The sequence below is a fragment of the Salvelinus sp. IW2-2015 genome, linkage group LG12, assembly GCF_002910315.2.
Source record: "Salvelinus sp. IW2-2015 linkage group LG12, ASM291031v2, whole genome shotgun sequence".
Lineage (NCBI taxonomy): Eukaryota > Metazoa > Chordata > Actinopteri > Salmoniformes > Salmonidae > Salvelinus > Salvelinus sp. IW2-2015.
In genome coordinates this window covers 258,769-273,919 of record NC_036852.1, presented here as the reverse complement: position 1 = coordinate 273,919, position 15,151 = coordinate 258,769, and the positions used below count along the sequence as shown (strand labels likewise).

Here is a 15,151-nt window from a genome sequence, read left to right as displayed (position 1 = left end):
ACGTTACATCTGCTAGCTAGCAAAGTAGCTAAACAGATAAGTGTTACGTTTGATTGTGTCGGTATATTTAATTGTGATTCATGTAACAATGTGGGTTGCCAATACTACAATTATATAAATTAATGTTAATAAGCCAGTAAGTTAAAATGTCACTCTTGAATGCTAACGATAATTGTCTAGCMATCACTAATGTTAGCTTCCAGTGCATAAAGTTAGCAAGGTATTTAGTTTAGCTAATTTATCTAGCTGGCTATGTTAACTAGCGTTATTTCTGTTCAGTTATATGTCGCTTGATATATATAATGTATTCCAAACCAGAGTAAGTTATGTTGTAACTCGTTTATTGGTAAATGGTGATTGATCTTTCATGTTTCTCCTGATCGAAAATGTGTTGGCTGATTCTTGTTAGCTAGTAGCTAGCTAACTAGCTAAATTCTCTCCTAAACCTTAGCCTAGCATTGTGCAGTTTCTCATGCATTTCTGTGAGCCATATTATAGGCTTTAAAAAGCAAAAGGTCACTCAGGGTTGGCTAGTTATTCCCAGCTCTAGACAAAACAAAAGTGCATCTACAAAGACAACCTCTTTTCAAGGTGCAGTTGGCCCCAAGAATACAGTTGTAGAGACAGTTTGTTTTGAAAGATCAAAGGCTTACAACATATCTTTTGTCTTAAAGATATCAAATAATATTGCTTTGTAAAATAGTTAACTTTTGCTACATTATCAGAATTTCTCAGCATTGGTGAGGATGGCCAATCCAGTGACGCTCTTGTTCTGTTTCAAGGTCATCTCAATCTGCACGCAGACCAGCACTCCCTCTCCTCCTCCTACTCCAGTGTCTCAAGACCTCAGCAACAACACCTCTCCCTCTCACCATGCCCCCCGCTTTGGCACCATCATCCCTAACCGCATCTTTGTGGGAGGCATTGATTTCAAGGTMAATTTTGTCTCTTTCTTTACTTTCATGCCAGCAGCATACCACCCTGCATATCACTGCTGGCTTGCTTCTGAAGCTAAGRAGGGTTGGTCCTGGTCAGTCCCTGGATGGGAGACCAGCTGCTGCTGGAAGTGGTGTTGGAGGGCCAGTAGGAGGCACTCTTTCCTCTGGTCTAAAAAATATCCCAATTCCCTAGGGCAGTGATTGGGGACACTGCCCTGTGTAGGGTGCTGTCTTTTGGATGGGATGTTAAACGGGTGTCCTGACTCTCTGAGGTCATTAAAGATCCCATGGCACTTGTTGTAAGAGTAGGGGTGTTAACCCCGGTGTCCTGGCTAAATTCCAAATCTGGCCTCAAACCATCCACAGTCACCTAATAATCCCCAGTTTTTCAATTGTCTCATTCATCCCCCTCCTCTCCCCTGTAACTATTCCCCAGGTCGTTGCTGTAAATGAGAACGTCTTCTCAGTCAACTTACCTGGTAAAATAACGGATAAATAAAAATTWAAAATAGGGCCTCCTGGTTTTGTGTTTTGCGACCTAACTTTACCTTTTTGCTGCTGCTGCATGTTACTGGAGCATAAAAATGGRGTGTTCTTTTTGTGTGTAGACCAATGAGAGCGACCTGAGACGCTTCTTCTCCCAGCATGGAGCAGTGAAGGAGGTGAAGATAGTGATTGACCGTGCTGGGGTGTCAAAAGGGTGAGTTCAGTTAAACTGTAGATGTTCTGCCCCACAGACTGGATGACACCTGCAATGATGTTTATTAAATAAGGTATGGCAATGGAAATGTAATCCAGGGACACTGTATCATTGCCTTGTGTTTGTGTCCATCCCACAGATATGGCTTTGTTACCTTTGAGACGCAGGAGGATACAGAGAGAATCCTTCATGATGTGAGTAACTAAAAGTACACTCTTTGACAAAACGGTTCCAAAACGGTTCTTCGACTGTCCCCATAGGAGAACCCTTTTTGGTTCCAGGTATAATCATTTTGGGTTACATGTAGAACCCTCTGTGGAAAGGGTTCCACATGGAATCCAAAACGGTTCCCCTATGAGGATAGTCGAAGAACCCTTTTAGGTGCTAGATGGCACCTTTTTTTAGAGCCAATATACTGTAGAGATATGGGATAGAAACAATACAAACCTTATATCTCCTTCTGGCGGACAGCAGCTCAAATTCACATTAGATCTAGCTCAGTCCATCACCAGTAAAGTCATGGTCATGGGTAGTAAATGTTCAGTGTAAAGTGATCTGTCTCYATCTGTACCGGATACCCCCTGTCCCTCTGCCACCACCACATCCCCAGGCTGACAGACTGTGCTTCCGGGACAAGAGGCTCAACATCGGCCAGGCCGTCCGCAAGCAACAAGTGGGAGGTCACCGTAAGTAACAGAGCGCCGTAGAGCAGGGGTAGGTCACCCTGGTCCTGAAGTGCTTTAACCGACCTGGAAGACCAGGTGTGTTGAATTTAGGCAGTCACTGAACTGATCAATTAGCTAATTTGGTCAGGTGTGGTGCCTAGATTGAACAGAATCCTGCAGCACCTCAGGAACAGGGTTGTCTTACCATGCTGTAGATGAGTGACAGCTGAAGCAGTAGMATTACATAGTGGTGGAAATAACTTTTTCAACACGTTTGTAATGCATCATTGAACATTTTAACTATCATACCATATATTGTCTTATCTTGATCGTGGTGGGTGGGGACTAATGTGCTCTTGCACTTGTTGGCTTTAAAATGCTGAATCATCACCTGGMATTGAGTGTCGATAACATTTGCCTTTGTACATAACCTGGTGGTTGACTTGTGCCTCCTTCCTCCTCCACTCAGCAAACAGCTTCTCTGTGTCCAGCCATACTCCTGCCATGATGTCCACCCCCTGTGGAACCATGTACCTCACCACCTCTACGGGGTACCCCTACACCTACCACAACGGAGTGGCTTACTTCCACACCCCAGAGATGAGCCCCTCCGCTCCCTACCACTGGCCTGTYAGTCCTATCCTTCACTCAGCCATGTGCTCATGCCACATTTTCCCTGGTGGTGAATGAAATGTGCATTCTACATGACAATTTGATTTGATTACACAGCAACATGTGAGAATCATAGAGACTATCGATCATGTTTCATCCAGGAAACAGACATGACATACTACAGTGTTTTAGTCATTTTATACAATGCATTGCTTTTGATAAAATCTTAAGTTATTGTACATTTGCTTTTTTGGCGTAAAGATACATGTTATTTCTTACATGGCTGGTGTCCCGCATATTACATGTGCGTCTATGTCCTTGTAGTCCCGCTCAGTGCCTGGCTCTCCAGTCATGCTGACCCACCAGCCTCCACCCATCTACCAGCAGCCGGCCTACCATCACTACCAGGTCAGAGCAGACTGTCCTGGACCGTCTCACCACCAKCATTACAGCTCAGCTGACCAGCCTGATCCCAGATCTGTTTGTGTTCTATAGGCAATGATGTCCATGACCATAGGAGTTGGCAAGACAGCACAAACAGATCTGGGACCAGGCTAACTGTAGTCACCAGTACAGCATCATAAGACATCCATTGTAAATACTGGTACCTCAGCCACTGACAGCCAAGTCAGGTTCCAGAATGTAATGCTATTGAGGTGTTATTCCAGGAGAAAGCTGGTGTATTCCTGGGTACTGATCTGTTTCCTATACTCTGTGTCCTTCAGGCCCCTACACAGTGTCACCCTAGTTCACTGCAATGGAACGTTCCTCAGGTAAGGAGATGGGCTTCTTTGCTCTTCACCTCTATGTTTGTGAGTGGGTTTTTATCAGAGGCAAGGTGGATTCTAAATGTCAACTAATTGTGTGTGTATGTCAGTCTCCAGTGCCCTCCAGCCCAGTGTTGTACATGCAGCCCTCTGAGCTCCTGTACCAGCCCATGGAYCAGCCCAYCGACGGGGGCTGTGTCCAGCCTGCCATGCCCCTCATAGAGGCCCCCATCCAAGAGGTTGATAACATCCTGACCTGAGTCCTGTTCATTACGCTCAAAACTGAGAGAAAAAAAACTACCTTGGTCCAATAAGAAAGGCACATTTGTATTGACTGTTTCAAAATGTTTTGCCACAGTACGACCTACTGAACACAACCATTTTGTAGTTCCCTCGGTCAGTGTACTATTTCCCATATGCTACTTCATAGRGTTAGCATTAGGTGACAGTTGATGTATAAAACCGTACTCAGTGCTTACTTGTTTTACCACAGCAGCAGTTCATTGACCACATGGTGCAACCAGCCTACAATCACACGTTATACTACCCACAAAGTCCAGGGGGGATGACACCTGTGATGATACAGCAAGAACCAGGAAAGGTACCAGTTATAATGCCAGTATAAACTTATTATGACATCATATYATAATGCATGCTAGAGAATCATCTTTATTGGTCTGTTGTGATGAATGACTGTTGAAGGATTGTCATGTGTCGTGTCTGTTACGTTCCCCATCTAGGAACAGAAGTTCCACGCCATGAGGCGAGGTTACCCCTCCTCGCCGGTCACCCTGAAGCCCAGGTACGGCCGCAACCCGCACTACGCCCACCTGCGCAAGGAGTACCGCCCAGAAATCACCACTGACCCCTCCCCTCCGCCCGCCACCGAACCACTCTAGTAGAGGTCATCCACGTTTCCTTTCAGCCAATGAAACGCCCATCTCCTTAGGCAGAAAGACCTACTTCTCAATCTCTCCACGCGCTTCTCAATCTCTCCATGACCCTGTCTCCTCCAACCCTTCACCCGCATTATATTATTCAGTCCAGACAACTATGTGCTCGCTGAATGTTCCATTTTTTATCTTTGTAGTATAATTGTATGTAATATTCTATCATTTAGCTACAAAAAGTACTGTAAGCACTATGATGTAAGTGCTCGTTCTATCACTTCCGGACTGTGAAAAAGTGCATAGTTTTCTCTGGTGTTTTTTCCACAACTCAGGGAGGATAACTAGCTCTTGGTACTGTATTGTACTGTTTAACTGTTTTCATAACTAACCTAATGCATGATTGAGCTTAAAGTTAAGCTAAACGATCTTTTGTAACAAGAATGTTCTCCATTGGCATCTGTGTCAAACTTTTGCCATGTAACCGTTCAGAGTATAGAAGCAAAAGGGAACTATTTCCTGGTACTGCTTTATGTTATGCCTATTGGCCAATCACAAGTTTTGTTTTTCAAATTAGCTATTAACGCAAAGCAAAAAAAAGTCTAACGGAGATTATTGCCAATATTGGTTAAAAGTCTCATCTGCTATTGAGCATGTTTTATCTCAATGGTATTAGAATAGTCAAGATTACTGTCTTTTTAATGTGACTGCAATACATGTTGGAAAATGTATTTAAAAAATAATTAGGCTGCTGTCACAGAAGAGGGCAATAGATCCTAGAGGGTTAATCGTTACATAATTCTCCAACTGGATGAAAAAATACATAAACAGGAGATTATTTTACGCATTTTTATGTATCTCATGTTTTCGAGAGCGGTTTCATATAGATTTTGCTGTGATTGTGAGTCTCTAAAAACGATGTGCCCTTCAGGTGAGGGGTAACATCAAAATAACTCTGTCCACAGGACTGGGACCACAAATAAAGTACAATGAACATCAGTCAAACAGATTCACATGGTCTCACATCGGCTTTGTGTGACGGCTGGGACATTTCAAGATTGGAAGGTCAACAAAGTCAGCTCTTTTTTTTGCCATTCTTTCCTGCCTGTAAATGATTCGCCTCATCTTCATCAACTTCAATCACCCTTGGTTCAGTCATGAGTCACCCATGGTCCACTCAGGTTTACACGGTTTGGTTCTTTTTATTTCCTGCATCCTGTCTTGGTCTGCTCCCTCATTGGTTATGCATGTATTCTGTAAAAAAAAAAAAAACGTTTTATAAATTGTATTCTATAACTGATAAAGCTATGGGTGTCAGAGTTGAGGTTTAACTAAAGAATTTATGGCATCAATATTTCATGTAGGCCTATTTTTTGAATAATTATATGAATAGCATATACTATGAGGTGTCTATTTTGTTTTGTGTGAACTGCTATTCACTTTCATTTCATGATCTTCCCTGTAAAAAAAAATATATATAATCAGGGTAGAAACATCTAGAATTTTCCACGACGGTTCACAATTGAAAAGTTATGCCGTTTTGCTCTGAAACATACTTGTTTTCTTGTTGAGAATTTTGATCATAGTGAAAGTCAATGCCAGAAGAAAACAAAATGACAGAAGAATTTCATAAATAAGTGCTCCCACGTTCTGTTAAATTAACATTAAAATAAACTTTAGGTAAATTTGATTTGGTCAGTTACTAAAAAACAGAATCAAAGTTTGATTTGAAATTAGATCATTTTAGGAAAAGTATTTTGTTGTATTCCAAGCATGCCTGTAATTTCTCAAAATGTTCAATTTTTAATAAACATGTTTTACTCTTTACATATTTTCATAGCACCACATTGTCAAGTCAATGTGTCTTGCCTTTTAAAACATAAATGTTTAACTATTTATTACAATGTTAAACGTTTGAAGTTCAGTTGAGGAATTCCACCTCCCCATTTCTTCCTTCCTCTACCTCCTGTAATCCCATTACTCAATTTGAGGGCAGATCAACTATGCTTTGCTCCAAAGTACAGCCTTTAGAAAATGTCAAATATTGTTTTTAGAGTCAAGATGTGCTCCCTTCGTCTACCCTTTTTATAAATGAGGCTAAGTTGTCTTGACCTTCCAGTTAGGATTTTGTTTTAACATCAGTGCATGTTGTATGTTTTGTATATAGTTCTGAACACTAGCTAACATTTGGATGTTGATGTTCTTCTGCACGTTACATTGTGCCTTGTTCTTTCCGAATATTGGGGGAAATGTTTAAGACTGTGTTGACACACCTAAATTGTTCAGAAGTGGGTCTTGTTCGTAAGAATAAAGTTTGAACCGTTGAGCAGGATGGATAGTCCGTGTGTCATTGAGCCCAGGGAAACAACCCTTTATTAAAAAACCTTACTGATGAAATGGAAGCCTGTTTGAAAAACATTGCACTACTGTGAAAATGTGAAGACTACAGGTCACAAATGTACAATAGGAATACACATGGCACTCGATTGTAAATATATCTGATATTTAATAAGAAACAGTGAATGGATATCCACCAGGGACAAAATGCAACACAGTCAAAACACATCGTTGTTGTGTTGCTGAGTAATAGTTCATCACAATATAGAAAGTGAATGAGACATACTTGTGCTTTGAAAAACCTAAGGCATTTCTGAGTAGCTGTCATTAATTAATATTCACTGATAAAACATCAAATTCCTTTCTTTTAAATAAATACAGTGAGAGATTGTGCCCTAAATGGCATAACATAAAAAACCCCGCGTCCCCTTCTATAAAACAAGTATTAAGAAAGCAGTCTTCGTGTAATGTCAAAGATGTAGGAACTCTGGCCCAGTAAACAGGCTATCCTGCAGCAATTGTGCAGTTTTGGCTCTGGTTGAAGCTTCCCCGTCAAACCCTAACCCAGGCCGATCATAGGATCAGCTTCACTTCCACTAGTCTTCAATTAATCATTAATCACCACTTCCTTAATCTAGGATGGAAGACTGACGTGGTGCTATAACAGTATAGTCAGAAATATTGGACTATTAAATACCTGTTATATAACCTGTATAATGTAGGCTGTTTATTAAATACCTGTTATATTAACTTGTAGCTCTATATTAGACTAGAGTCCTGACACCTAGAACACAACAAAGGCTGCGTTTAACAGCAGTCCAATTATGATCTTTTGCCACCAATTGGTCTTTTACCAAGCAGAGCAATTATTTTGCCCATAAGAATTTGGTTGCCTGTGTAAACGCTGCCTAAGGACCAAACAGAAAGCACATGATAAAGTAACTAGCCATGAGTGTCTCAGTTTATCAGGTACCCACCCTGTTCACCAAAATGATTCGCTCCTAAGACAGTGAGTCACGTGCTGTGGCTTGCTCTATAAAGCAGGCAGACAGGCATCGAGCCATTCAGTAACTGTTTGATTGAATGCTAGAATGTGTAAAACTAGCGACCTAAGTGACTTTGAGCGGTGGTATGATCGTCTGCTAGGTGCGCCAGATCCAGTATCTCCGAAAGGGCCGGCCTCCTGGGATTTTCACACACGACAGTGTCTAGAGTTTACCGCGAATGGTGCGACAAGCAAAAAACATCCAGTCAGTGGCAGTCCTGTGGGTGAAAACAGCTCGTTGATGAGAGTCGAAGGAGAAGGGCAAGAATCATGCAAGCTAACAGGCTGGCCACTAACTGGCAAATAACGGCACAGTACAACAGTGGTGTGCAGAACGGCATTTCGGAACGCACAACTAGTCGATCCTCGTCACGGATTGGCTTTGTAGCAGACGACCCACACGGGGTTCCCTCCTATCAACTAAAACAAAGAAGAAGCACTAGTGGGAACGCAATTACCAACACTGGACAATTGAGGAGTGGAAAAACCTTGCCTGGTCTGACGAATCCCGGTTCCCGGTTCATGCTGACGACAGTCAGTGTTGGAGTAAGCAGCACGAGTGCGTTGACCCATCCTACCTGGTGTCAACGGTACAGGCTGGTGGCGTAGGTACTGGTGTGGGGAACATTTTCCTGGCACACGTTAGGTCCCTTGATACCAATTTAGCAACGATCGAACGCCACAGCGTATCTGAACATTGTTGCTGACCAAACCCAATAGAGAGAGCATCTTTGGGATGAGTAGACCGGGCTGTTCGCAGCATCATGTACCGCCTCCAATCTGCAGCTACTGCGTGATGCCGTCCCGTCTGCATGGACCGACATCCATTGTGAACGTTCCGACACCTTGTAGAATCCAGCCCGAAGAATCAGGCTGTTTTGGTGGCAAAGCGGGTCTGACCGTACTAGAGGGTGTACCTAATTAACTGGCCACAGTGTGTATTGGTTAGTCATTTAACCAAACAATGTCTTGTTCTCTGAAACATACAAGCTAAATTAAATTAGGATGTTCATACAATATTGAAAATATTCTACTTAAAAATTTGATTTTAGTGTGCTTTTGAGAGTATTGTGTGGTTGTGGGTGTGTGTGTGTGTGACAGCCATGTGTTTGAAATAGTTTGGCAGGGTGTAGCAGATCCTCTCAGATCCAGTCCTCAGGCGTCGTTCTCGCCCTCTGCTTCGTTAGGGTTAGTCTCATCCTCCCTGATGGTACGATCAGTTGTCCTTGGACATCAGGTTGTACTTCATCACGAAGCGCGTGAACCGATGGCACAGGAACGTCTCGTTCTGGAGAGGGCAGAGCATTCGCTTGACTTTTCCTATATAAAATCACAACAACATTTCTAAATCCAATGCTAGTTGAAAGCTGTATCACTGGTAACCAATACACCAGAGTCAAATTATATTAAGTACAATGTAACAAGTATCATCACAATCACAGCTGAATCTATGTGAAACCTGTTGGGGGTAAGAGTTAGGATGGGTTCAATCTGATCACGCATTGTAGCACGCTTAACATGTAAAGGTCATTTCCCATTGAGCCGACATGCAGCGTTAACCGTGAATGTGATCTCGTCAGCCGCTGGAACATCCGACAGCGCGGGATCAGATGGAATCCCAGCCGTAGGGCTGTGTTGGGTTAGTGCTTTAATACATATGTACATGTGTAATTACAATTCACTATTCACAGGAATAAAGACAGTCATAGAAAATGCTTACCTCATACTTGTCAAAGATCTGACGATGGTGGAAGTAAGCGTGGGAGAATATCCTGTAGATCCGTCGACAAACTGAACCCAGTTTCCCTACTGAGGACTCTTTAATGCTCACTCTACCATAGAACAGAGACCAAATCAGTTCACAATCTATAGACAGCAGCTTCATTACAACGCTTACAGCAAATGTATGTCGCTGCATAAATCAGTACGATGCGAATGATCAACTGGATGAAATGGTGTTAAATAAAAAAACAATTGTGATTTGTGTGTGAAGGGTGCTGGGGTTAATGAGAAAGTTAAAGTCACAGGAGACATAGGAACACGGTAAACAGTGTTACCTGCTAGGGAATACTTGGTTTACTTGTTACTGTTGAGGAGGCAGGCGGCGCCGTCCAGAGTGTGTCTGGTGTAGTCGATGGCTGGACACTGCAGGAGACAGCAAACACAACAACAGGCTTGAGTACCAGCCARGATACAATGATGACTATAATGGTGTTATTAGTTCTGGCATGGTGAATGTTCGGTGCCAGAGGACAACTATCTTGTAGTCCTGTGCGGCTCAGTTGGTAAAAAATMTATGCAAGCATGACTAAGTCACTAAGAGGCTTTGGATAAAAGTGTAACTGGTTTATATTAGTATTCTATTCTGATATCAGGGAAAGGGGGTAGGAACTGGATGAGGGATCTGCCTCTACAAATGCTCTGGGCAGAGAGGACCTTACCTCTTTGGGAGTCTTGTGTGCAGCACAGAGGAAGATCCACTGCTCTGTTGCCGTCATCTGGGTGCATGTGTCTGGGTGGCATTCTCCCTGTGAACAGAGAGTACATGTTAGTAACAGACTTACTGGACGTTACCACTCCAACAAACACAGTGTGAGAAGAATGGATGTTCAACATGATCTTCCTGAAGCGSTATGTCACAGGCCTGGGCAACTCCAGTCCTCAGGGGCCTGATTGGTGTCACACTTCTTCTCCTTCCCTAGCAAACACAGCTGATTAATCAAATGGCATTCTAAACTGAAGATCATGATTAGGTGATTATTGGAGTCAGGTGTGTTAGCTGGGGCTGGAGCAAAACTGTGTCACCAATCAGGCCCTCGAGGACTGGAATTGCCAGTCCTGCTGGTCAATCGTAAGAGCATACCTGTAGTTTCACAGCAAGTCCGTTCAGCTCCAAACAGAACTGCCTAAAAACGGAGGACACGAGACAAGACCAAATGTTAAAAGAAGGATGTGTTTTCAGCACCAGTACACATTTTGGATGTTCACATGACTTTCTTCTAAGTGGTAAACAGCAGCCACTACCTGAGGTGTTCGTACTTCCAGACCCCTTCATCCTGACCCTCTGGGGGCTCCAGGATCTTGTCCGTGTTGGAGCAGTCTGTACGGATGTTCTGTTGGATGTACTGAGAAGAACCACAGACTTTAGAAGCAGAACAGAACTGTATTAAATAACTAYGCCATTCTACRTCAGCAACTCAAATGGCAGAATAGCAGTCTGATTGTTGTCTACACTTGAAAGATTTCAGTTTCTCTGATATTTTGGCTATATGCAACTGCTCAAACCATACTGGAGAATGTAACAGAGAACTGCCCATACAGATCAACCCTAGCTACGTAGCTAGTAGAATGCCTGATTAGACTTCTTCAATTAACCATGGTGTCATCATATTCAAATGACTCAAACAGGAAGATATTTCAAACATTAAAACAGAGACATCTGACTCCCACCTGCTGCACAGCCAGTGTGCTGTCCATCTCCTCGAATGACTCATCGGGCCAGTTGTAGAAGTCCTGTGGGCATACACAAGAAACTCAGCTGGGCAAACTAACTGCACTGATTCAGCTGACAAAAAGACCTCGCCAGCTAGCTTATCTGTGTCTGGTAAATTACTAGGTAGCTACTAGCCCAATATTGGACTAAAGGAGCCTAACATTACACCTTATAGTCCAAGGACCTTACATGTTCTGTTTAAAGGACGAATTGGCTCTGGAAGCTAAATACTCCATCTAAACATGAATCAATTCACAATTGTGGTACAGTTCTAGAAACATAAATCCCTCTACGATCATGTCACATCAAAATAATTTCACAAATGCAAAATACCGCTTACTGTACACCAGTGAAGGCTGGTGGGAGGAGCTATAGGAAGGGCTCATTGTAATGGCTGGAATGTCATTATGCCATTCCAATGAGGTCCTCCCACCAGCCTCCACTGGTTTAACCTGTTAACACAGTTGCAGTGGACAGTATTTTTTCAGTGACATGTTTGTGGTCTGTCTTCAGTTTACACACAGTTGTTRGGAGACGCAGAGATAGCTAATTAGCACAGGTATAGAGACCTTAACAAGCGTTGTAAAATGGAAATATGTCCATGTGGTACACTAACCTTTTAAAGATGTGTATAAATTTAACATGTTTGTTGTTGTTTTTTTTTTTACATTATTTCTCTTCGATATGAAAGATAAGATCGTTATGTTTCCAAAATCGTACTGCAAACTATCCTATCCGTGTTAATGTTCAGACCGAGTGTCGCGGCTCTTACCAAAACCCCCACCTACAGAAGAAGCCTTCATCCAGTGATTTATGTGTAATCTAATGGCACCGAGAGTCATGATTAAGGGCGAGGTAGTTAGCTATAGATAGTTACCTGTAGATTCAATTTTCAGATAACTTCAGACAATTGACAATACAAAAGGCATCGTTTGATAGCTGTTACCTACACATATCTTATAGCTCCTGACTTTGACTGGCTAGCCAGCTGGCTGTATGTAGCCTCGCTAACTAGCAACATTAGCTAGTTAAGTAAGCTAACGTTAGCAGCTGACAAACGGGCCGTCAAGGAAAGGATACAAATGTGCCCAAGTAAAAAATGCAAGACATGAGCATTGAACACACTAAAATTAAACCATGTTGCTAAAATATTGTACCTTTTCTTTAGTCCCTGGTCGATTCCTCCTCATAACAGCTGCACCCTCCGCCATGACCATCTCGACTGGAATCCGGATGTTGCCAAAGCTGGAGGAAGTGTCAGATCGCGGTGCAAGTAGCCTATCTTCGTACAGTAAAACATTAAATTGCGGATTTGATTGAACTTTCAGGGGTGTATTCATTAGTCGGATTCTGTTGGAAAAACGTTTTAGAAAAATAAACAATTTAATCAAATAATATAACATCTAATTGTATTTGTCACATGGGCCGAATACAACTGGTGTAGACTTCACCATGGAATGCTTGCTTACGAGCCCTTCCAACGACACAGAATTTAAAAATAAAGTAGCACAAGAGGAATAAATAAAATACACAACAATGGAACTACAGTATATACACACGGAGTACCAGTGCCAGATCAATATGCAGAGGTACGAGGTATCTGAGGTAGATATGTACACGAAGGCAGGGTAAAGTGACTAGACATCAGGATCGATAATAAGAGTAAAATAAAGAACAGAGCACCAGCAGCAAATTATCAGTGTAGAGTTTGTGTTTGTGTTGTGTCGGTCTCTGTGTGCGTGTGTGTGTTAGCTATGTGTGTTAGCGTATGTAGTGTATGTGAATGTGTGTGGGAGTGTCAATGTAGTGTGTACGTGTATATATATGTTTACCGTTTACTCTTGGAACTAAACGGAAACAAACGGAACGAAACGGGGAGGGACCTACTTGATTTTCTCCATAGAAACTCTCGTTTTCGTTGCAAAACGTTTTCCGTTTGGAGTGAACGGTTTCCGTTGGTTCTATACGGTAGTGTTGTGATGGTCCTATACCGTAGTGTTGTGATGGTTCTGTACTGTAGTGTTGTGATGGTTTATACCGTAGTGTTGTGATGGTTCTATACCGCAGTGTTGTGATGGTCTATCCGTAGTGTTGTGATGGTTCTATACCGTAGTGTTGTGATGGTCCTTTCCCGTAGTGTTTGTGATGTTCCTATACCGTAGTGTTGTGATGGTTTCTATACCTGTAGTGTTGTGATGGTTTATACCGTAGTGTTGTGATGGTCTATACGTGTGTTGTGATGGTTCTATACCCCGTAGTGTTGTGATGGTTCTAGTACGCTGTGGTTGTGATGGTCCTATACCGTAGTGTTGTGATGGTCCTATACCGTAGTGTTGTGCTGGTTCTTATACCGTAGTGTTTGTGACTGGTTCTATACTGTAGTGTTGTGATGGTCTATACCGTAGGTGTTTGTGATGGTTCTATCACTGTAGTGTTGTGATGGTCCTATACCGTAGTTTTGTGATGGTCTTACCGTAGTGTTGTGATGGTTATATACCGTAGTGTTTGTATGGTTCTATACGTAGTGTTGTGATGGTCTATACCGTAGTGTTGTGATGGTTCTATACGTAGTGTTTGTGATGGTCCTATACGTAGTTTGTGATGGTTCTTATACCGTAAGTGTTGTGATGGTTCTATATTCGTGTGTTGTGATGGTTCTATACCGTAGTGGTTGTGATGGTTCTATACCGTAGTGTTGTGATGGTTCTATACTGTAGTGGTTGTGATGGTCCTATACCGTAGTGTTTGATGGTTCCTATACGTAAGTGTTGTGATGCGTTCTATACCGTAGTGTTGTGATGGTCCTATACCGTAGTGTTGTGAATGGTTCTATACCGTACGTGTTGTGATGGTTCTATACCGTAGTGTTGTGATGGTTCCTATACTGTAGTGTTGTGATGGTCCTATACCGTAGTGTTGTGATGGTTCCCTATACCGTAGTGTTGTGATGGTTCTATACGTTAGTGTTGTGATGGTTCTATACGTAGTGTTGTGATGGTTCTAACTGTAGTGTTGTGATGGTTCTATACCGTAGTGTTGTGATGGTTCTATACCGTAGTGTTGATGAATGGTCCTATACCGTAGTTGTTGTGATGGTTCTATACCGTAGTGTTGTGATGGTTCTATACCGTAGTGTTGTGATGGTTCTATACTGTAGTGTTGTGATGGTTCTATACGTAGTGTTGTGAGTGGTCCTTACCGTAGTGTTGTGATCATGGTTTATACGTAGTGTTATGATGGTCCTTACGTAGTGTTGTGATGGTCCTATACCGTAGTGTTGTGATGGTTCTATACCCGTAGTGTTGTGATGGTTCTATACCGTAGTGTTGTGATGGTTTCTATACTGTAGTGTTGTGATGGTTCTATACCGTAGTGTTGTGATGGTCCTAGTTCGGTCCTTACGTAGTGTTGTGATGGTTCCTTACCGTAGTGTTGTGATGGTCTATCCGTAGTGTTGTGATGGTTCTATACTGTAGTGGTTGTGATGGTCCTATACCGTAGTGTGTTGATGGTCGCTATACGCGTAGTGTTGTCTGATGTTATAGTAGTGGGAGTCTATACCGTAGTGTTGTGATGTTCTATACTGTAGTGTTGATCGGTTCTATTACCGTAGTGTGTGTGATGTTCCTATACTGAGTGTTTGTGGTATGGTCCTATACCGTAGTGTTGTGATGTCCATACCGTAGTGTTTGTGATGGTCCTATACC

The 15,151-nt window shown here is 42.4% G+C and overlaps 1 protein-coding gene and 1 pseudogene across 1 annotated transcript; one reads left to right on the top strand and one right to left on the bottom strand.

The window, feature by feature from the left end:
• The first annotated feature begins 746 nt into the window (after positions 1 to 746).
• On the top strand, positions 747 to 6,891 carry LOC111971047 (protein boule-like). The gene is made up of 10 exons (XM_023997854.2): positions 747 to 935; positions 1,547 to 1,638; positions 1,778 to 1,832; positions 2,249 to 2,324; positions 2,773 to 2,933; positions 3,240 to 3,323; positions 3,641 to 3,688; positions 3,793 to 3,921; positions 4,179 to 4,283; positions 4,423 to 6,891. The coding sequence occupies exons 1-10, from the start codon at positions 747 to 749 to the stop codon at positions 4,579 to 4,581; spliced, it is 1,098 nt and encodes a 365-aa protein (XP_023853622.1). The 3' UTR covers positions 4,582 to 6,891.
• Positions 6,892 to 7,055: 164 nt separating this feature from the next.
• Positions 7,056 to 13,259, bottom strand: LOC111970832 (MOB-like protein phocein; annotated as a pseudogene).
• Positions 13,260 to 15,151: the final 1,892 nt, after the last annotated feature.